At 51.2% G+C, this 23410-nt stretch overlaps 1 protein-coding gene across 1 annotated transcript in view; it reads right to left on the bottom strand.

Annotated features, from left to right (window-relative positions):
* The window catches only part of ITGA9 (integrin subunit alpha 9), a 301990-nt gene that overhangs the window by 61233 nt on the left and 217347 nt on the right, over positions 1–23410 (bottom strand). The window contains exon 19 of the mRNA XM_053929726.2: positions 3031–3117. Within this exon, the coding sequence (XP_053785701.1) occupies positions 3031–3117 (87 nt within the window). The remainder of the gene's footprint in view (positions 1–3030; positions 3118–23410) is intronic.

Genomic DNA, 23410 nt, shown 5'->3' with positions numbered 1-23410 from the left:
CTACAGTCTTCCCCGGTTTATGACTTCTGGAAACTCACTTGCATGACAAGCTTTACTTGCATGCGTATCCTTTTGATTGCCAGGCCGGAGACACAGCTTTGACGGGAAAAGCGCCCCGCCAAGAGGCACTCTGTCCTCCTCAACAACCAAGGCTCTTCAGAAAGTGACAGTTTGTCTCTTAAAGCAGGACTGTCTCAGTTTCACTCACACACCGTCTTCTGGATTGCTTGCCACGCTGGCACACCACATCACTGGTGATATGTACTTCACATTTTTATCGCCTCATTACCTGAGAGGTACCCTGAGGAGGTGGTGAGCCTCTGGTGGTGTGGGGGTGTAGGAGGGGCCCTTGGCTGGGGTTACAGAACTGGATTCTACCACACACTGACCACGTGATCTTCGCCAAGACACTGAATCTGTTTGCATTTCAATAACAAGAAGAGGCCCTGGCTGGGTGGCCCAGTTGGTGGAGCATCATCCTGCAAAGCAAAAGGCTGCGGGATGGATTCCTGGTCAGGGCACATGCCTGGGCTGCAGGTTCGGTCTCTGGTTGGGGCGTGCACAGGAGGCAACTGCAGATGTTTCTCTCTTACACTGATGTCTCCCTCCCCCCCTCCCCCCCAAGCGTGTCCTTGGGTGAAGATGAATAAACAAACAAACAAAGAAACAGAGGAGGGTGGACAAAATAATTCTTAAATTCCATCAAGCTCTGAGAACCTACAACTTGTTTGATATCTAAACATTGGGGTTCGTTTATGATTAGTTCTAGGCCACGGGCTAACTTTGCAGGACGGGGATCTACGGAACTGAACGCTGCCTGCACATGCGAACACCGGACCATCACACTGGCCCACCGTCCACAGTGGCCACCGAACTCCCCCTTCTACACAGAATTTCTGTTGCCCTGGGGCTGTCAGCTTACAGGGAGGGTGGGGCATGGAGACAGGACAGGAAGCAAAGCTGGAAGAGACGAAGGAAGGAAAGTCAAGGGTCCTGTCCCAGCAAAGAGTGAGAACTGGCAGGAGATCTGAATTAAACACACTAGAGATCAAGGTGAGGGGAGAAGCAAAAGATTTGGGCAAGAAGCCAAAATCAGAGGCGGAGGCCTGGGAGATGAGGTCAGACACGCACACGGCTAACCCGAGGGAGCCTGCAGTGTGGACAGGTAGCTCAGCACATGGTCTGGAGCCCTGTGATGCACAGGGCCCGAGAGACAGGGGAGGGCCAGCCAGGCTGTGGGAGAGGGAGCCGCTGTCCCTACCCGAGTCACTTCCTGGGCTTTCTCCAGGGATTGTGCCCCTAGACCCCCTGTCTCCAGGTTTACTCTCGCTACCAGCCTTAACCTCTGAACATGGGAGGAAGGGAGCGGCATTACCAGGTGGGAGAAAAAATTCGATATTCCGACATTCATACTTCTGTTGGCTCTATGACTACTTTGAAAGTTAATGAATTCTGACAAAACATAATGCCCCGGATTCCAACATTGCTTTGTTTCCATTGGTTCATTTTTATGGCTACCTTCTCTGTACGGTAAAGGAGCCCGGATCTATTTGTGACAGGGATAGAAATTCTCCTTTCAAAATAAACTTCAGACTAAAACTAGTGAGACATACCTTAGGTTTGATTTGGGATGTCACTGAATTTTATAATGAAATGGCAACCGGAAAACATTTTCAATTAAGTCTGTTTTTTGTCGCTCAGGAGATTTCAATGAAATTTGTGTGTGGTATGCCACCTACGTTCCGGCAGGCAGCGATGGCCAAGGTCAGCCACCCTGAGCTTTCCCTTTTCCTGGGAACGAGGGCAGATGAGAAAGATAGCCAGGAAAAGGCCTGGGAGTCACGGATGTAAGGGGCCGCAGTAGCTCGGAGCAGGTACATTCAATGAGGCTGATGGGTTCGAGTGATTTTTAAGAAATGAGCAAATCTTCTTTCTCCCGAGAACATTCTCAGAATTAGTTTATATATAAAACAGCTACCATGCGCTGGGACCGAAAAGTCCCTGAGATGAAAGTGATCCGATTCTCTGACACGGGCGGGAGAGAAGGGTTAAGCTTTCACGTGTTCTGGGGGGACAAGGAAGGTGGCCAAAAGAATGTGAACTTCCTTCAAATCATAGCAGGGAAAATAGCTTCTATTTCTTTTCCTTTTTTAAAAGATTTTATTTATTTATTTTTGGAGAGAGGGGAAGGGAGGGAGAGAGAGAAACATTGATGGGAGAAAGAGCGAGCCATCAGTTGCTTCCTGTATGGGCCCCAGCCGGTCGTCCTGCACACCAGGCATGTGCCCCGACCAGGAATCGAACTGGTGACCTCTCACTTTGCGGGACCACACCCAACTGACTGAGCCACACGGGTCAGGGCACTGGCTTCCATTTCGTAAGGCAGCCCTGGTCTTTCATATTCTAGTTTTGCCTCCAAGAATCACATTTTTACGTATCTTTGCATCTCCTCACAATGACGGCATGTGCTAGAATGTTCCATGAATGTCTGAATATGCTGGGCTGTATTATTGTTTGAGCTTAGAAAGTTTGGCTCCTTATAAATGTCAAAGTGGCTGACTTCTTTACTTAAAAAAATGAAGTAAAATTTAATTACTTACATTTTAAGAATTTTAAGAAGTCTCTCAAGAAAATTGCGAGTGCCCAGGGGAGTCAGGACTGTAGGTCCCTAGCCCAGACCACCCATATCTTCTCCCCTGTAGTCTCAGGGACTCAAAGTGGCATGCGACGTCCCAGAAAAAAACATTTCTAGAAGGCCAACCAGATGCCGCTTGCCCAAGTGCTGAGGCCATGTTGCATCTCTCGCGGTTGGGACATGTCATGCGGTGCAGAGACAAGGACCGAGGGACCACGGCTCCCCTGGAGTTTAGTCGGAGCAGACTGCTGTGGGCGGGAGCGCAGTCGTACCCGGCCACAGCCGCCCTGGCTCCTGCAGAAGGAAACCTCCAGGGAGGCAGCTGGTGGGGTCAGAGGCTGGTGGGAAGGTCTGGGGGGCCGCTCCCAAGGAAGTGCCCCATCTCTGCCCCTTACCTTTGACTTGGATCTCATGAAAGGAAACCCCACACTGCACTTGAGGAAGTCCGATTCCAGCAGTTCACAGGAAATGCCCATTTCCTCCTGAAAGAGAGGAAAAAAACACCTACAGATGGGCTGGCCGCAGGAAGACAGATGTGTGGAAGTGGCCTCCGGGGGGCGGATCAAGATGTCAGCAGACACGGCCTATCTTTAGGGCAGTTCTGTGGGCTGGGGGGACAAGGAAGACAGCAGCCACTGTGGGCTGTGGTGCGGTGAGGCACCCCTGGCTGGGGCGAGTCCAAGACCCCCTCTGGCTGCCCACCCTTCCCATGGGTTCCCTGGGAAGACAGGTGCAGAGGACAAAACCACTCTGGACTGTTAAACTAACACCTGGGCTCTGAACCCCGTGCTCTCCTGGTAACCTGGACTGGGCCCCAAGTGAGCACCCAAGTTGCCTTTCTGGGCCCTGTATCCTAAGCCCACACCCTAATCCTGCCTTTCAAGACCTTGCTGGTATAGCAAAGTCCAACTCTAAAAAAATCACACCAAAGAAAATACAGGGATCCTTTCCACAGCCTAAAGAAGTGAGGGGGACTGAATTCCCCCGCAAGCCTTCCAGAGTGGCGGGTGGGTCAAGGGCAAGGAGAGGTTTCCCAGTGTAGCCGGCCTACGCCAGACTCTATGTTCAGTGGCACAAGAGAACCAGGAGAGGTGCACAGGGAGCTGCTGTCTTTCCATGGGAACATGGCACTGAAGCAAATCAAGACTTCTAAGGGGAGCCAGCAAGCTCGCCACTCTTGGAGAAACAGAGGCACAGGACAGAACTCGCACTTGCTGAGTGTCTCTGGAAGCCGAACGCTAAACTTCAGTGAGGCAGTGTGACTTCCCCAAGGTCATTCTTGGCTGACTCTACATCCTGTCTCCTTCTGTTCCACACAATGGCGACCTAAAGGACCAATTTGTGTGCTTCCTGCTCCAATTTCCAAGACCCACACCTCAGCTCAGACCAACTGTTCTAGTCCCGTAGACAAGTAAAATGGAAATTTTCTATTGTGTCTAGTCAGGAAAAAAAGTGAGCATTTACTATAACAAATCTACACTAATATATTATGAACATTATCGAACACACAAAAAGTACAAACGATAAAAGATAACCAACCCACGGGGGAGGCCACAATAGTGACTGGGGAGGCAGTACGTTCCCTGAGGGCTGGGAATATTTTCGGGTGTGATCACTGCGAAAATTCTATGTGCTGGGCACTTCGTGATATGCGTACTTTGGTCTATTTGTTAAATATCAATAAAACTTTACTTAAAAATAGCAAAACAACAAAAATCCCTCCAACCTACAATGAAACAAAAAATAGGAGATACAGAAATAGAAAAGGAAACTCTAGTTTATATTTTTAGCATCCAAGCCCAGAGAAAACGATCCCGTTGATTATAAAATTTCTAATGGCTCTTCGTGACCTTGGCCAGCATGCCTCACATGGACTCGGGATCCCTGGCATTAGAATCAGTTTGGGAGCATCTTGAAAAACACAGATTCCTGGATTCTCCTCCCCCACCCCTTCATCTCTGAGTAGACAACTGAATAGGTTCAGAGATTGTGGGGCCTGGGAAAAGCACTTCCAATGAATGGGAGGGGATGATACAGTAAGTGGTTCCGCTGTGCAATGTTTGGGAGCCCCTGCTCTGAGCCTGCCTTTGTTTGGTCCACCCTAAGGCTGCTTGAGGAAACTTCTTAAAACATGCAAACAGAATAAAGCATAAAGTCCTGATACTGTTGTCCATTTTGGCCCATATTTTCTGATATTGTCCCCCCGCCCCACGGAGCACATGCATTACTATCGTACAAACGCCCTTTTGTGGTTATCATTTCCCCACCTCTGTGTAAGCCGTTCCCACAGTTGGGAACACTTTTCCTCAGTCCTCCCTCCCAGGTTTTCTTCATCTACCTTGGCCCTCAAACACTTGGGAATAGCAAGTTTGAGTACATAGTATGGATGTGGTTTGGTTCAGGATTCACGGACCCTGCCCGTCGCCCAGGGAACAGAGTCATCACCTACAATGATCAGTGCGGAGGACACGGGTCTGAGAGATGCTGGCCCCTGCACGTGAGGAGCTCAGGGAGTAGGAGGGGAAGATCTCCCAGCAGAGAAACGGACACTTATGTGGCAGCGTGAGAGCTGTTCTTGGAATCCAGGGGTTACGTGCTGGCCATTTCAATACAGAAAACCAGAGAACAATTTCCCAAATGCTGTCTCAAGACCTGCATGTCCCAAAGAATGGTCCTAATGATTCACTTGGGTGGCCTTTGTCAGCGTCCTCTTCCTCATTCTCACCCCGGAAGCAATATCCACAATTGGCCCAAGTAGAAGCTGCTCTAAATCCTAGCTAATTGGCCTGTGGGCCTCAGGAGCAGCAAGCCCAAGCCTAGGGTGACCCTAGCTCTCGGTTTCCCTGGGACAGTCCTGGTTCATATCTATCATGCGGGTGTAATTACTCTCAAGAGCATCCCAGCATATATGTGTATATGTGTATATGTGTGTGCGCACGCGCGCGCGCACACACACACACACACACACACACACAGGATTAGCCAACCCGGTCTGAACTCCTTTTGTAAAGCTCGATAACTCACTGGAAATCCCTTCCCAGCCTGGAGCAAGGTTTCCGATTTAGGTCAAAGGCCTATCTCTTCATGAGGATTCACTGCCTCGGAGGCTTCTTCAGCTTCTGCCTGTGTGTGCAGGAACGGCTGTGGCTTCAAAAGTTTACTCTGGAACTTGACGGGACCTCCGTTTACTTAGCTTTGGCTAAGGCTGCTTTGGATTATTCAAGAGCTGCTGAATGATCTTATTTTCGTTAATTCCAAAATATGAGAAAATAACATACAAACCAGCATTTACAGTGTCATTCCAAGTCTCTCTTCCACTCGGTCTCATAGAAATCACAAAATTCTGGACGGATCTTTTGCAATAATCAAAGGGGTGTAAGGCAAATACACCTCTCAGGATGAGTGCGCTCAGCAGCTGGTCCCTGACTCACGCGATCCTGGACGATACTACAGACTGGCTGTCACGGGTCACCGTTCTGCCACCTGTTGGCATCAGTACAGCCTTCCTGCGGCTGTTTAAGCTACCTTGACCAAACGATTTTAAAATTCCAGGCCCTGCTCTCCCACTACAGTTCTGTTCCAGAGATTACGACGCCCTCCCCCACAAGCATTCCGCAGCCTTTGACTTGAGGGGGGTGGGGTGGGGGTGGTGGAGGGACAAAAGGCTGCCCCTTTGCCTCAAGGTGAGACCAGCTCTGCTGGGGAACTCATGGGCCAGAGCCCCCGGGGGAAGTGGCTGAGCAGACTCCGGCTGAATGCACAGCCCTGGGGAGTGCCTTCCTCTGCCCCAGCGTGCTCCCTTCATCCCTCTTCTCCCGTGAGCATCACCCCGGGAAACCACCTGCACAGGTGTCCCAGTCTCAGGTTCTGCTTCTGATGACTCTGACCTCAGATAATACTTGTTACAAAGAGGCCCCCAGAATGAGGGCCACTGGAAAGTTCTGGGCATTTGCCCCCAGGTGGGGAGAGAACAGAAGGGGACACTCACAGGCTAAGATCTCTTGTTTAAGTCCATCCTAGCCAAGAGGAAACTTTCTTAATTGCAGTTTATAAAATCTGCAGAGCTTCCCCATGGGGGGGGGCACTTGCCCTCAAAGACGCTTCTACACCCCTTTGTTCTGCTTTCAGATCATGCCCAGGTATAACCTTAGACGCCAGGGTCAGGATGGAGCCATGTGCTGCCCCCCTGGTGGTCAGGCAGGCACGCCGTAGGCCCAGAAAGACCCGGAGAAGCTTTCAAAAATGAATTCTGGGAAGTGTGGCTAAACTCAGCCACCCCCCTGCTTTAGGCAACATCTGTAGATAGCGCTTTTTTGGGGGTTGCTTATTATCTCTGCCAGGCAACCGGTGCCCACCAGGTGGTACATGGGAGCGGTCCTAGGGACCAGGCTTCTCCTTGGCTCTGCTTCTTTCCACGTGCCAAGCATTGCTTACATGGACATTAGCCTGGAGAACTGGACTTGAGCATTGTTGCAAAGTTTTGGATTATCTGCTCTCAGCCCTCTGGGAATGAGGGCTGGTGGACACACTGTCTCTCCTTTGTCCCTGGCTGCCAGACAGGGCAGACATCTGATCACCCACTTCGTGTACAGTGCAGCTCGACCACAGCATAAACCTAAAACCTCGCTGCTGAAGACCCAAGCTTTCATGAAATCACGGAAAGGCATTTTGCAAAACTGCTCACACCGCTGAAAGCCACTGATAAATCTGGACCTGGCCGCGTTAGATCAGTTAACTGTTGGAGAAATCAAAATTTCCCTGGACGCTAACACGTTAAGCTGCTTCAGGAGATGAGGATTTAAGTAAAAACGATTCAAGAGAACCCTGGGGAAAAACATACCATTGTAAAGGTGACCTTTTGGTGATTGTGCTTAAAAAAATATGAAGGCAAAAAAAAAAAAGGTTACTTCATGACGTAGTAGGGATATTCACCTCCTAAAGCTGCTCAAGCCTTCTTTTGTTTCAGAAACTGACGCACTGTTGTTTTAAAGACGCTAATAAAGCAAGTGTGCTCTTGCCTTGGGTCTAAGATATCCTAGACAATTATAACCACCATGTTACAAAAGCTGTTAAATGGAAGATAATATAAACTTATCTTCATAATTTTTAGTTTCGTTTTTCAAGTAAAGTTCCAACCAAAACTTTAATGAAAATTTTACTATGGAATTTTGGACCCTGTCTTGAGAAGATGCTCATAACTGGCTTCTTTCCCAGTCCTACTTTGGCTTTGGCTAGCGACGACATCCAACAGTATAAAAGGCTATCAGGGTTTTCCTCTGGAGATTATGTGATTCAATTAAAAAGTCGTGGGGGTTTTTTTTTTCCAGTTTTTAACTAACACACATTATTCTCAGGATCAGGAAAACCTCAATTAACGTTTTTGAGAACACAGTAATGAAAAACTTGGTGTGTGCACATTCACCTCTGTATCCTCACGCCTGGCATTGAGCCGGGCACTTAGTCGACCCTGAGTTTGCAGTTATTACGTGAACGGGCCTTGGCTCATCAGGGATGCAGATGAAAGGCCCGCAAGGAGCAGCTCATTTGCTGGTCTGCCTGGCCTGGGAGATGCTTGCCTTGGCAAAGTCCCTCTCTTTTCCAGACATACCTCGGCTATCCTGGCCCCAGGAGCGTGGCTGGTGGAGCCAAGCTCCAGCCCAGTTTGCAGCGTGCGGTGGTTGGCAGGAAGAATCAGATAATGAGGTTAGCGAGCCTCTGTGGCCTCCGGGCTCCTTCCTCCCAATCACGCAGCGCTCGGTTGCATGGCGGAGTGGGGCTTTATCTGACCACCAACACAGGGCTCTTTGGGGAGCTGCGAAGTCAGTGCCAGGACGAGTCTGAAACCTGACTCCCCATTTTCCACATGGGCTTGACAAACTGAAGATGACCCTGATGCCTCTGTGTCCACTGCCAGGTGACCCCGTGCGCTGGGAAGAGATGCCTCCCTGTGAAGTCAGCTGATACGGAATCCAGGTGAATTTGGAAGCATTTTAGTCAAATTCCCTGATCAACTGAGGAGTCAAGAGGTGAGCAGGGGTTCCCAATACAAGTGAACAGAAAGAGAGTTTATTCCTAGGAAATACTTTATTGGCCCAACTCAACGATGAGTCAGCCTGAGCCTCACCAGAAAAAAAAAACTAGACCTGTTCCCAGAGGGGAACCCTTTGGGACAAGGCCCATGAAATTCCTACCTGTAAAGAAAAGCACATGAGCTCACAGCATAGAAAGTGTACAGGCTTTGGCATCTGCATCCCGACTTCTGATTGCTGGCTCAGACACGTACCAGCTGTGTGTCAACGGGAGCACTAACCATACCTTCTAAGAGCCTCCACTTTCTCACCTGCAAAATGAAGTTCTAACACCTGTCCCATGGGACCACTGCTGTCCGGGAAGTGCTGACGGTTACAAAGGTGGGACTCACAGACGGCCCCTACTCAGTAATGCTGACGGCGTGCCAGGCAGCCCCTGGGTGGTGCCTTCTCTTTTTATGCCCATTTTCCAAGGAGGGAAGTAGAACACAAGGAATTATATCACTTGCCCAGCCTGGCAATAGAAGAAGGGGTCACAGGGGGGTTGGGGACACCAAAGGAGGAACAGCGAGGTTCCCTTTCCTCCTCTTCCCCAGAGAATCCATGGAAGCAGAGACAGACCAGGCTGGGAGCATAGATCTCATGAGTCGGGAGCACAGTGTAACTCTAATACAGATGTCAAGGGTGGCTGGTGGCCTGGCCCGCGGTCACAGACCTTCCACTGGTTAGGAGCTGGCGACTGAACAGTCCAGGGGGACCAGAGGTGACTATCCACACGCATGGGGGATTTTGAGGAGCAGGGCAAAGAAAGTGCAACAAAGCAGGCTCTTCTCTTACATTCCGTCAAAACCCCCATTTGGAAGCCAAGGCCCAGACGATGCTGGGTTTGTTCTTTCCAAGTCTGAAAAGTGAAGCAAGTATTGGAGAGAGAGAACCCACAGAGGTGTTACAGCAGAATCCCCTCCAGAGCCAAGCACGAGAACGGAGAGAGCGCACTCTACACAACCCGTGCCCATCACAGGCCGTGGAGATCAGGCAGGCACTGGGCAGCGGGAATCTGATCACCGTGGTGACAGGGGAGTCTCCCAAACCGCCCTCTTGACCCTGAGGAAAAAAGTGCTTTGAAAGCTTGAAAATAAATAAAAATAACCACACCTTTTAAAAAACCAATACAAATTAGAAATGACTTGAATAAACTGTCTTATTCCTGTAACATGCCCCTCTTTGGTGCATTTCATCAATCCTGTTTAGAGCTGATCTTTATACTTTCCCAAATGCTGGTGTTTGCCCCCTTCGGGACCACAGGAATACGAACTTTAGAATCGAAACACAGAAACAAAAATAAACCCACCAGCCCTCACTGAAGAGCTGAAAGGGAAAAGGCCAGCAAGTCATGCCTTCTAAGGCTTGAGTATATTTGACTTGCATCCAGGAAGTTTTTCCTCCTGTTAAATAGAGGCAACTAGCTTATTTTTAGATTTTTAAAAAATGGTTTCTATTCTAAGATGAAAAAATATGTATTGATATTTCCCAGAGCCTGCAAATTCTTGATCAATGAACTAAGAATTCAGAGTTGAATTCCATCCCATGAATCAAATTGTTTTGTTTCTCTATCACTCTTTTCCTTTGCTCCACAGGCTTGACTGAAGACAATAAGGTGGGGACCTCTCCCGAGATGACTGGAAAGAATTTAACATCGTGGCATAACAACAATTTGTGAGTGTGTTTGGATGAAAAGGATCTGGAGGAGTCGCGTGTTTGCGGGGCGCTTAACAAAAGTCTTGGCCAGGAGAGCCCTGGCTGGTTTGCTCAGTTGGTTAGAGCGTCATCTGACACACCAAGGTTGTGGGTTCGATCCCTGGTCAGGGCACACACAAGAATCACCAATGAGAGCATGAATGGGTGGACAATAAAAAGCAATGTTTCTCTCTCTCTCTCTCTAAAAATCAACCCTAAAAAAACGTCTTGGCCAGGAATCTCCATACTAGAAATGTGCTCACAGTGAAGAGTTCCAACCTACCTATGAACCCACGTATATGCCTGCGCACTCAAAACTCCCTTGTGAAGAGTCTTGCTGCTATGGGTCTCATCACTCACAGCATGGTCCCTTTGGACCAGCAGCATCGGCAGCACTTGGGAGCTTGCAGATTCTCAGGTCCCACCCCAGGCCTGCTGAATTAGAAGCTGCGTTTTAACAGCGCTCCAGGTAACCTCTGGGAAACGACCATTTGAGAAGCATTGCTCTGCCTCACTGAGCCCACCCGCACAGGAAACCGGATGCCAACCGCGGAGACCCCTTCCTCACGCTCCCTGCCCTCCAGGGCAATGTGTCCACCTCTGAGGCTATTTGAGGGCTAGTGTCTATGTGGGGACAGACTTCTATGGAGATGGAGACCCATCCATTCCCATGATCCTTATCTGGGCAGACTCTGGGACAAAGATTGGGGTGCAAGCAGTTTGGAAGGTGACCTCAGGGCCCTCCGTGAGAAAGTGGGGAAGCACCACCCCTACTGGGGAGAAAGGTGGGCATCCATCCTTCAATACCTGCCTCTTTTTGGCCAAGAGTTGTTCGGGGGACATTGCCTATCCTGTGCTTCCGGCTCCCCGGGGTGCTTGCGTACAGCACACCCCTGTTGCTGCGAGAGACACCGGCAGGCCTCAGCGTGCAGAGGAACCGTGACAGGGGGTCTCCAGGGAAGGTGGAGGGAATACAAGGGCATCGACAGTACCTCTCCTCAACCTCTCCCCTCTGCGCAAGCAACTGGGGTGGCGAAGCTGTGAGCTGAGAACAGAGGCTTGAAGGCAGCTACTGATGACCCTTCCCCTGGGCACAGATGAAGACACCCCTCCCTGGTCCAGCACCCCAGAGCGGGTCTCCACTGAACACGCTGTGGGTTCACGGTGCCCTGTGTCAGTGGGCAGCTGCTTCTGATCTCTTCACTCAGGTGGCACATCCACTTTGCTACATCTGGACACATCTTGGGACTCTCCTTAAAGAACTAGGGTTCTCTTTGGGGACAATCCCTCCCTCCTTTCTCTTTCCTTGCTGCCACAACAGATCAGCTCCAGTCTCTTCCCACCCAGACCAGTGCAAAACAGCCTCTCGGTGAAAGCTCTGCTCCCAGCTGTCCTGCAGTCCATTCTATAAGCTGCCCCGCCGAACCCTAACACCCTACAGTGAGTCCTCACTTAGTATCGTTGACTTAAAGTAAAACACACAACAAAACCGACTGCACTATAGGCCGACTGATAGAAACAAGAGTTCAGTTCCTACACCACATCATCAATGTTATAAGGAAATGTTGAGTGAAATGACGATATTACTTAGAGATCTTCTGGACTGTGTTAATTTTTGCTCAAAAGCCTTCAAAGATTATTAACAACAAAGACCCTTCACTGATTCCTAGCTGGGGGGGTGAGCATGAAAACCACCTGGGATCCAGGGCTACGACACTCAGCTTTGCAGGCTGTCCACCACACAGGAGACCTGGCTGGTGCAGGAAGAGAGAGCAGCTGACATCCAGCCCAGGCAGCTCTCGTCAAGCACTGCACCCTGGCAGAAGGCTCTGGACCACCAGAGGGGGCACTTCTCTCCAGTTTGGATAGTGGTGCTGCAAAGACTACGATGGCTCTGTGTGGGAAGCTGCCTTAAAAAGACCCAGATGGAAGCCCCACTGTGGACCCCCCGAATCAAAGCACACAGCATGGGCCAGCATTTGCTGAAAGCTCCCTGGGTGGTTCCCGAGTCAGGAACCCTGGACCGTTAGGCTGCATTAAGATCCTTATTGAAGAAGCAGATTGCATGGGCCCACCCTCCAGAGGACAGCGTTGATGAGAGCAGACGCTGGGTCAGGAAATCCGGAATTTTCAATCATTTGAGGCGCGTGCTCTGCAGCCAGCCTTTGAAGCACTGGCCCCCAGGGCTGGCACCGCCACTGTCACATTGGAGAGCGAGAGACTGAGGCCCAGAGTGCACAAGAAGTGCCTTCCCGGGGTTCTAACTTGGGGGAGGGCTTAGAATACCTGCCATTGCGGCCCTGCCCGCCTTTGAGTCCTCAGACTCGAGCCTGCGCGCTGTGCCTGCCCACCGGCCCGCCCTTGTGGCAGGGACACAGGGAGGTGAACTCTGGAGAGCAAGGCCAGCCCCCGCACCAGAGGAAGCGCATCCATTCATTCAGCAGGTGTTTCTTATTTTGCCTCAAATGGGAAACAGCTCCCATGGAAGACCTCTTATGTATGAGACACGTATGTTTTCTGTTACGTCTTACATTCCTTTGTTCATTCCCTCGGTTAATAATAATTTATTAAGCAGCCTCGATGTCCTTCATTGGGCCACATGCCTTTATAGCAGAGTCCCTGCTGTCTCCAGGGGGGTGTTCCCAGCCTGGGAAGAGGGGGAAGGAGCAAGCTGTTGGAGGAATGACTACTGTCCACTGTTGCGTGAGGAGAGCCGGGGCAAGGCAGCCCAAAGGGCTGAAACCCACCTCCCTTTACAAGAGCTTACACTCCTACCACCCTCAGCCCTGGGGGTCCTATTTCATAACTTGTTATTACTACTACTGCCTCACCTTCCTTTTTTAAAACAAGAATTTATTCATTGATTTTAAAGAGTGGGGAGAGGGAGAGAGGCAGGAAGGAGGGAGGGGGAGAGAGAGGAAGAGAGAGGGAGAGGAAGAGAGAGAGGAAGAGGGAGAAAGGGGAGAGGGGAGAGATTTGTTGTTCCACTTAGTTATGCATTCACTGGTTGCTTCTCGTATGTGCCCTGACTGGGGATGGAACCCGCCACCTTGGCATATTAAGATGACGCTCCAACCAACTGACCTACATGGCCAGGGTCACCTTTCCTTTTAATTAGTTTCAAAAATCTACAAGTTCTTTAAATTATGGAATCTAAGACAGGACAGAGTGTATGATGTACCAGAGTCATCCCAGTGCTGACTTTGGTGGGAAAACTTAGTTCATCATTCAAACACACCAATCAAAAGCTATTACAAATAACAACAAAAAAAATACCACTCATAATATGGCCAGGCTAGCTGAGGGCCCTCTTACTCAGAACAGTATGTAGCAGACGAACAGGCCAAGAACAGTCCCTGCGGCAAGTGTAGGGCTTGTGCTCTGTTGTGATCTTACTCAACAGATACTACTGGACGGATCTCGTGTGCCCGGCGTGGAAGTACACAGTCATCTCCCGGCCCTAAGCAGGCTCTTCTGTTAAGTGCCAGACACAGAGTAACTGCCTCGCCACTGCTCCAGCAGAGAAACACACACCAGTGGGCCCGAGCTTTAGGAACTGACCATGAGGAGGGCAGACAAGGCAGCACAGGCTGGCCCTTAGGATGCCCAGGCCGTGCACGCAGCGAGGGAAAGCCTGGTGCCGAGAACCTGGAGGATCGATCCACAGGGAGAACTACTGCAAGGCAGCTTTACAGCACCCGATGCAGAAGGACCCACTAATACAACTAAATGCCAAAGGTGGTGCCCTTTCTGCATTTTCAAGAACAATATAGAGAGATGGCTTTGGTGTTCTCGGCGTAGACTTGGTTTTCTCCATATTTGGTTTCAACATTTTCAGTGAATTGGCCAGTTGTTTAAAATGACTTACATGCACAGACAGTAGGGGTTGCTTTTGGTTGTTTTAACAGTTAGGCTTTAAGGTCAATCTTGCTAGAGTTTTTGGTGAAAATTTTTATGATTTTTTTTTCAGGGTTCTTTACAAAAAAAGCTGCACACTCGTCAGACTGCCGAGACTGCAAACTCGTCTGTTTGTCCGGAGCATGCTGGAATATATGGGATTTATGACTGTGTCAGCTGCTGGCTCGGCTGTGCGGGAGAAGGAACAGGCTGACCGATTTATTACTTCCCATGCCCCGACCTGCAGAAGCAATCAATCGGTCAGCATTTTCTGGGTCTCCATCCGTCATTTTCTAGGTGCCTCTCCCTCACAGGACAGTTTGGTTCATTCTTTGTTCTGCCTTTGAAAATGTTTTCACTTGTCTTGCTCTCCACATCTCCTTTTTAACGATGTTACTGCCTGTTCCCAGTGCTGTACATTACATCCTCGTGACTTACTGTGACTGGAAGTTTGTACTTCTTAATCCCCTCCCCTTTGTCTGTCTGCTCCCACATTGGTTACAGTTTTCCTTCAGACGGCTAGGCGGACCACACGCCATTTCCCGCACAGAGGGGCGCAGGAAGGATGGGCACACAATGCTGGGGGCTCCGCCATGACCTCTGGGTCTCTTCACCACCCACGGCCACGCACGCTGACTTGCCAGCTACCAGCACCTGTGTGTCTTTTATTGGAGGCGGGGCCCTGGGCTGCTGGAACCCTCTCTGCCTGTGAATGTGGAGGGATAGAAGAGCTTGGGAATTCACATCCCCTTGGGGGAATGGTTAACCAAGCTCCTGGTTCCTGATTGGGACACTCTGAGGTGGGACCTATCCATTGGATTATGCCCAAGTGACCCACCTTCTACCCCAACCAAGGCCGCTGCCTCCTTCCCCAGGCTGCTGGTGGTTTCTATTGGGAACGCTCCCTACTAAGTCCCTTTTACGTGATGTCTCCTCATCTCAGATTTCATTCTAGGAAATTCAGGTTGAGACAGTGGAAACAGACCATCATAGAAACACCCAGCTTCCCTCCTGTCTCTGTGTCTCAGGTAGGAGGAGGCCAACCTGGCACCGAGGGGAGAAGTTCAGGTTTGAGCCAATGGAAGCCTCTCATCCTCGCTAATGCATGAAGCAGAGAAGGGCTGGGACGGCCCGTTCCAAGCCAGCCAGGACCTTTTAAAACAAAGAATTCCACCCACCAAACATGAAGGATGCAGCTAGGGTGGCTGTGCAGACGTACTTATTGATTTTTAATCCACTTAAGTGCCTCCTAAACATGGCCTCATTTAATTATCAGTCCTAAGCGTTTCCTCTTTGTCCACTTTGGGAAGGATGCTGCTGGCGCTGTCTTCACCAGGCTCCAGACGGGGGCTCTGAGCAAAGGTCAAAGCCCCTGAACTCTTTGCAGAGCTTCCCAGGGGAAGGAACTGGGATCCTGGAAACGTCTCAGCTTGTGATGGCACAGTGATTTTTTTCAGACTTACTTGGGTTCAAATCTTAGTTCTATCACGTACCAAGTACCTCTCTGCAAACATAGACGGTAGGAATTCCCACCCCACAGCCTTGCTATAAGGAAGTAATGAGTTGCTATGGCAGCAGCCACCATGGTGGTGCTTGGTGCTATCAGGCTCTACAGAGGGACTTCTCACATGTTTCCTTTGCTCTGCCTGCCATAGTTGCTGGCAAATCCTTAGGCTGTTCAAAGTCGCCCCCACAATAAGACCCTCAGCCTGGCTGGGCTGACAAAACTAAGAAGATAGAGCTAAGTGTCCTGAGCTTTGACCTTGCTGCAGACGCTGCTCGAAGCACTATGTTTGGGTGAACCAATGTATGCTTCTCAGCAACCCCCCGAGGTCGGTATCAGGTTGCCCGGGCTGCAGGTGAGGGTGCGCAGAACCAGAGGGTGAAGGAGTCTGTCTGAGGCCACATAGCAGCTGTACAGGAGAACTTGGACGTGAGGCTGGTGGTCTAACCCCAGAGCCCGCACTGCCCCCAGACTCCTCTGCCAAAGGGGCCCTCGGGGTGAACGGCGCACGGTGGGTTGTCCTTCCTTTGCTCTGTGATGACCTGCCTACAGCACAGCGGCTCCCAGACTCCGCCGTCCATCAGAGCCAGCTGGAGGGACTCACTCCCCCAGAGCTTCTGATGGCACATTCACCTTCCTAATAAGGTGGAGGGCGATGTGGATGCTGGTGTCAGGGGACCACATGTGGAGGGGGCACTGACCTCGATGCTTAGCACACGGGCTTGGCCAGGACACACAGTGGGGAGCAGTCTCACAGAGGGAGCAGACTGGTCTGCTGAGCCAGTGGACACCCGGGTGGCCCTTCCAGGGATGCTGGGAAGTCCGCAGGGCTCTGTGCTGATATGTGGGAACCTTTCACAGGCCACCCACTGTCACTGTGACACCCAGATGTCACCATTCTCCAGGTTGTCCCCAACCTCCCTCTAAAGAATGGAGGTAGGAAATGACCTTTATAATCAGGCTACAGTGGGGACGTGCTGAAGAGGAACTGAAGGGGGAGGAGGGAATGCATAAATGCACGAGAGTGCCTTCTGGTGTCTGGCCCTGGAAGTACCATTTATCCTGAGGCAGGTCCCAAGATCCCCATTTCACAGACAGGGAAAATGAGGCTCCGAGAAGTGGGGCAACTTGCTGAGATCCACACAGCTATTAAGTGGCTGGAGTGGGATTCAAACCCGGGTCGGTTTGGTCCCACTGCCCCTGCACTTCCTCTACCCCACACTGAGTCCCTGTGACCACCTGGGTGGTGGACGCCCTGCCTCAGACACACCTGGGCAGACTGCAGAGAGAGGCCTGTGTCCCCGTGGGGTGTTTCTACGGGGAAGGTAACATTTCACGTGCAGCATTTAAAGCCACGTAACAGACTTTGCTCTGTGTGGGGTTTCCCAACCAGAGAGGAAAATCAAATGGCGCCTCTCATCTGCCTGAGGGATCCACGGTGTGTCCTTAGCACAAATAGAAACACAAGTGTGACTGCAAGTGGAGTGGCCCCCGGCCTTCAGAAATGGCCAGGGGACCCTTTGCTGGCAGCCTGTGTGCCCACCCGCGAGTCCCACACAGCTGCTCCTTTGTGGAGAGGGCTCAACAGGCTTTTTGTGAAGAGCCCAGAGAGTCGTCTTTGGCACGAGGTTCCGATTTCCTGCCCTGTTCCAATGACCTCACAGGGGAGTGCAGACGTGCCCGGCCCCTCCCCAGTGTCAGCAATCTCGGCTTCACACTCAGGCTTTCTGATTACTTGGGGACAGAGCCTGTCTCTTGTCTTCTTAATCTGAGGCCCTCCTCCTGCCTCCATCTGTGGCTCTATCTACTGCCCTCCTCTGTATTTGAAGATCAAAGGCTGTCCCTTTGGCTGGAACCTTCTAGACGAGGGGCTCTGGGGGATAGAGGCCTCTCTGTTGTGAACACCAATTCTGCATCGCTTCAGCCGATGGATTTTTAACTGCTGCTAAATGACGTGCAGGAAAAGTAGTCTGCGTTTAAACCTCACCATTAGGCAGCACTAAGAGGTGGGAGGAAAAGCCCCATGAACTTGGAGACGACCAAAGCTCCCCCTTGCGTGTGTCATCCCGGGGGCCGAGTTCTTGCAGGGGTTTCTGAGAAGGGGTTTTCCAGCCTAGAAATGCTGCCTCCTCTGGTCAGCGGGTCATTGCTCCATGCCACTGTCTGCAGCCAATGGTGTTTTAACCCGGTCACTTCTAGAGCCACTGGTCACACCCTGGAGTTTTAAGCAGGCACTGAACATGGCCTTAGAGCACTCTGAGGTCAGGGCTGGCGGATGGATGGCGAGGACCTCCTCCTTCCTCACCATGAGCAGGGCAGGAAGACTGGGATTCCTCAACGCCTGGCCATGCCTGCTCTGAGTCCAGTTCCTGCCGTGGGCAATGGGGATAACAATGCCACAGGTGACATTTGTTTCCGGCCACCCACGTCCATCCAGCTTTCTGATGACCCACCTCCACAAATCCCCTCCCTCTCTTCCCCACTCTCAGCCCGTGGGTGGCAGGTGCTCTCCACCCAGAGGTGGGGCGCGCGACCCAGGCTTAAGCCAATTAGACCAATGAGACTTTTGCTCAGACTTCTGTGAGTTGAGGTTAGTGGCAGCCATTTTGCCACCTGGCAGGGACACCCTGTCTGAGAATGCAGCCAAAACAAGACAGAGAAGCTGATAGATGGAGAGGGAGATACTGTGACAATTTTCTGAGGCCCAACAAAAAGCTGTGGCCGAGCCAACCCCAGGTGCGTGCAGTCTGCAAAACAACGCATCCTCTTTACACCCTCACCGGTTTGGGTTGAGTTTTCGGTTGCTTGCCACAAAGAGCAGTCAACCATGATACAAAGCAAGAAAGATACAAATACTGAATACCTATCTCCCGGGGTTCTGAGAACCAAATAAAATAAAAGTCCTTGAAAGAACCTAGCAGCGGGTGGGCCAGAGAACAGCCCACGGAACAGGCCTCTGTGCTACGGTTCTGGGGCCCAGCTCCCCGGAGTGGGAGGGAGACTCAGCAACGAGGGCTCCAAGCACCAACAGGTGGAGGTGCAGCTGGGAGTTTCTCATCGGGAGGTTTTAGGAGCAAATGCATGAAAGTCCAACCCAAACCAAAGCGGGATCCTCTGGCCATCTGGACCTCATAGAGGAGTGAATGACTTGCCTCTGAAGAAGCCTCAGGCCCTCAATTGTAAAGGTGACTCGACTCCTCCATGTCTGGCAGGGGTGCTCAGGCCTACTGACATTTGGGAGTGCTGCTGCTGGTCCCTGGAGGGCCAAGATCCTTCCTGATTTTAACGAGTGCCGAGTTCTTTTGCAGGCACTTTCCATACCGTACCTAACCTGTAGGTCTGTAACATCCACCCTGAGTAGGTACAGTGGCTTTCACGGCCACAGATCCCCTGGGGCTCATCCCTTCAAAAGGTGGGGCCTAATTCTCCTCCCCCAGAAGGTGGGTCAGACTTGGCGGCTCCCTCCTAAAGAATGAAGTGTGGCAGAAGTGCAGCTGTGGGACTTCTGAGAGAAGGCCGTACACACGTGAGCCTCTGCCTAGTTCGCTCTCCTGGCTGGTTCGCTCTGGGGAGAGCCGGCCGCCATGTTGTGAGGACATGCAAGCAACCTGTTGGAGGGGCCCATGTGGATGGAGAAGACCCGAGGCCTCCTGCCGACTGCCACCGCCAACTTGCTAGTCATGGGAGAAGCCACCTTGGAAGCAGGTCCTGAGGCCCCGGTCAAGCCTTTAGTCAACAGCAGCCCCAGCCAGCATCCTGACTGCAACCTCACGAACGAACCAGAGCTAGACCCACCCCCAAATTCCCCACCCACTGTGAGGGATGAGTGTTTTGTTTAAGCTACTAGGTTTTGAGGTGATGTGTTACACAATAGATCACTAACACATGAGGCATCATCAGGGCTGCTATGGAGATGAGGAAGCATAGACCCAGAGTCAGACACTGGGGAGAGGGGGCAGAATAAGACCCAGCTCTGCTGGCCCCACCGCTCGAGTCTTGCCCCTCATGCCCACTTCAGGGAGCCTGGAGAGTCACCGAGCCTTCCTTATACTTCGGCCATAAGCAGGGTGACCATGCATTCCATTTGGCTGGGACGGTCCCAATTTATGCCTGTTTTCCTGGGCCTAAGTATTAATAATGCTCACTTTAAGTCCCCAAAGTGTCCCAGTTTGGTAGATTATATGGTCACCCCCATAGAAGGACACCATTTTCAACGTTTCAGCCTCCGAGTCCCTCTTGGAGGTCACCCTGAAGCCAGAAGGGTGCTGTCCAGTGTCCAGGTGAGGACCCTGCTCGCCAGGATCCACAGCACCACACCTGTGAGCTCACCCTCCAGAGGTTTATTGTTCTCTGTGTATTCTGGGAGGGAGAACATTATTTATCTCTTCCCCGATGTCAGGATCAGGCCTTGCCCTTAATTCTGAGGCAGAATGGCAAAGGGGACGCTTTGTCATCAGACAAACGACGTTCCAATCACAGCACTGCTGCTCACTAGCTCTGCGACCTGGGGCAAAGCACAATTCTTCTGAGCTCAGTCCTCACTTTCGTAGAATGGAGGGGATCGCTCCACCTCTGCAGGGGTTACCATGTTCCCTGAGATGCCATGAGTGCCTGTGCCTAATACAGTCCCTGTCACACCGGGGCTCTGTTCTTCCCCTCCCAGCACATTTCCGTGCTGAATAGTTGTGAAAAATCAATCCCGAACAGTAAGCACTCTGCTGTACTTGGTTTTCTCTACCACAAGGAAGAGTCAGGTGGAATCCGTGCCTCCTCCCTGTGTCGGAATGGAACTTTCATCTGGAGTGTTCTCTGGAAGCACTGGGTTCCTGCTCTCTACCCAGACTTTCCAAAACCTCCCAGCAGCGTGCTCCCCTCCCTCCCTGTAGGAGCCTCCCCGTCAGGACACAGAGGGAAGATGATGCTGTCCCCTCTACATCCCCCGTCCCTCCCGGTATCCACACCTCTGTGCAGTTTGACCTTGAAGTGCCTCCCATCAGGAGGGGGCTTTAATCTTCCACCTTGAATCAGGGTGGGACCTGTCACTCAGTGGACAGAACACAGCAGAAGTGATGCAATTATGCCTGTTCCAACCCTCCTTTCAAGAGGCCTTGGAGTTTCTCTTCCCTCTCTTGAAACCCTGCTGACGCCACGTGGCCCTGGGCTAGCCTGCAGGAGGACAAAGACCACACAGCTCTGTCGCTACCTCTGCCCCAGACAACAGCTGGACCCCAGCTGACCTGCCAGCTAACCACAGACGCCTGCGCGAGGTCGGCCAAGCGGGGCAAGCTGGGCCCACAGCTGAAAAACTACTTCTACAGTCCGGAGCAATACTCAGGGGTTGTTGTATTAAGCCACTGAATTTGGGGGCAGTTTGTCACAGCAGTGGATACAGACTTGTTGTGAAGAGCACACGAGGGCACCTGGGAGTGACCTCAGCCCCACCCAGCCACCAGGAAGCACTCAGGAAGGGGTGGCCCAGATGATGCGGTCTCCCACCCACCCCCATGCCACCTGTCAAAGGAAGATCCAGCCTGTCCATGCTTCACTTTCTAAGCAGCTCAGGCTGACTCTTCTTTCTTGGTTAAACCCTAAGAAGAGGGAGAACTGATAGGCACAGTTGAAAACAGACAAAAAATTAGAGAGTAAGAAGATAATCGCAGAACAAGTAGCGTGGATTTTCTGAGGCCGTGTGTGGGGAGATCACAGGACAGAGCCCATCCACTAGAGAGAGGGGAGGACGGGGTCAGCGTGGGCGTGGAATGTGCAAGAAACCCAGACATCGGCCTGATTGAATTCCTACTTGAGTGCCCTGGGGGCTGGGGAATGACCTTCTGAACACAGGAAAACATGCCCCAACTCAGGCGAATGACGAAAAACGGCCATGGATTTTATTTACTGTCCCCTAACCTTCAAAGCGCGTGAGGGCACTGCGAATAGGAAGAAATACAAGAAGACCATGAACACAGTAAAAACAAGGAAGGTGTTTCATAAGCTCCTTCAGAGAAATTGGTTTCCTCACTTGCGGAAGGCACAGCCACTCAGAGAGACCCCGCTTCCACAGAACACAGCTCCTTGGGCATGTTGTTCCTTAACTAAATATTTATACGTTGTTCAAGCACATTTCACCTTTCATTTGAATGGTACTGGCCTCTGTTAAGATGTTTTAAAGTTTTTCAGTATTAATCCTTTTGTAAACAGAGGAACCTTATGATTAAAGTAATCAATCCCTTATTTACCTTTTTTAAAATCTGGAGTTTATTTGTCTGGCTTAAAATAAGGTCTCTGCACAGTTTGGTTTAAATGCCCTAACTTTTCAGACATTTTCACATTTAAATTTTCTCTCAATTTTTACCCAGTGTCAAGAATAGTGGTCAGGGAGAACCAAGGTGTAGATTCGAACCCCCGTCCGCCTCCCTCTGGAACACAAACTCTTACTGGCTATGGGAAATCTCAGCAAACTGACCGTGGCCTGGAGAATTGCTGACTGAGGATGCTGTGCAAACAGCAGAAGGCACTGACACCTTGAACTCGGGCTGCGGGAGCCTGGGCCGGGACTGGGGTCAGAAATGGGTTTAGCATGTGCCTCAGGCGCCCTGTGTCACTTCCTCCCCACCCAACTCCGATTCCGCTCGGGCGTGGCAGGCCTTTCCCTGGGCACTTCCAACCAACTGCACCCTGCTGGAGCAGGATGACCGCTTCCTTCAGAGGAAGCCCTCCTGTGCCTGGGGACGGAAGTTGGTGAAGAAATGCTGCAGTCTCCTGTGCAGTAGGAGAGCATTTCTGGGTGTCTGCTTCTCAAAGGGTCCAGGCCCTACCAGCAGGGACCTCAAAAACATACCCTCGAGCTGGCTTTTCTCCCTGCCTTCCTGGGACCCAGCTCCAATAAGCTACCTGAACTCACTCTCTCAGTTCAGGCTTTGCACATGGCGGCAAATCTCCAGAAAAGGCCTGTCCGGAAAGCAACACTTTGAGGAAAAGGTGAATCAAAACACCCAGTGGTCCAATGAGGCTGAGAGGAAAGATTCTGAGAAGGAATTCATGGAAAGGGCAAATGGCCCTTCTAGAATTGGCCAGTATGGGTGCAGAATCAGGGGTTGGAGGGGAGAGCGCGAGAGTGTAAGAAGTTAAACTGCGTGGATTCTTGCTCTGCAAAACCAAATTTCCTCTATTCTTATTTCCATCCTACATTTCCCCTCTACCCCCCATGGCAAGCCCCTCCCATGGAAACTGCTGGCCTGTCCATCAACGTTCTCATTTTCTACTGCCTCCATCTGTCAGTCCCCTTGAGGAAGAGGATGAATGGACGACTTAGGAAAAGGAAGGCTCCACATCGGACCTGGCCCTGCTATAACACTCCTTTCTTGAAGAGCAGGCCAGGTACTAGAAAGCTGGGTGAATTGTGCCTTTTAAAAAGCCCAGCTACTCAGTATGCAGACTCTTTCCTCTCACTGCCCAATTAATGCAGGAGGCACAAGCAAAATAAAATGGTTGCTGTATACCTCCAGCCAAGTAAAAGAAACCTATTTCCCAAAGCCAAAACTAATACTGCGTGCTGAAACGGACTGAGAGCCCACGCAGAGAGCAGGTAGGGCATTTCACGGAACACAC

Source organism: Desmodus rotundus, chromosome 8 (genome assembly GCF_022682495.2).
Source record: "Desmodus rotundus isolate HL8 chromosome 8, HLdesRot8A.1, whole genome shotgun sequence".
In the NCBI taxonomy this organism is placed as follows: Eukaryota; Metazoa; Chordata; class Mammalia; order Chiroptera; family Phyllostomidae; genus Desmodus; species Desmodus rotundus.
Note: the sequence above shows the minus strand (reverse complement) of the source record. Positions and strands in the feature narration are given on the sequence as shown.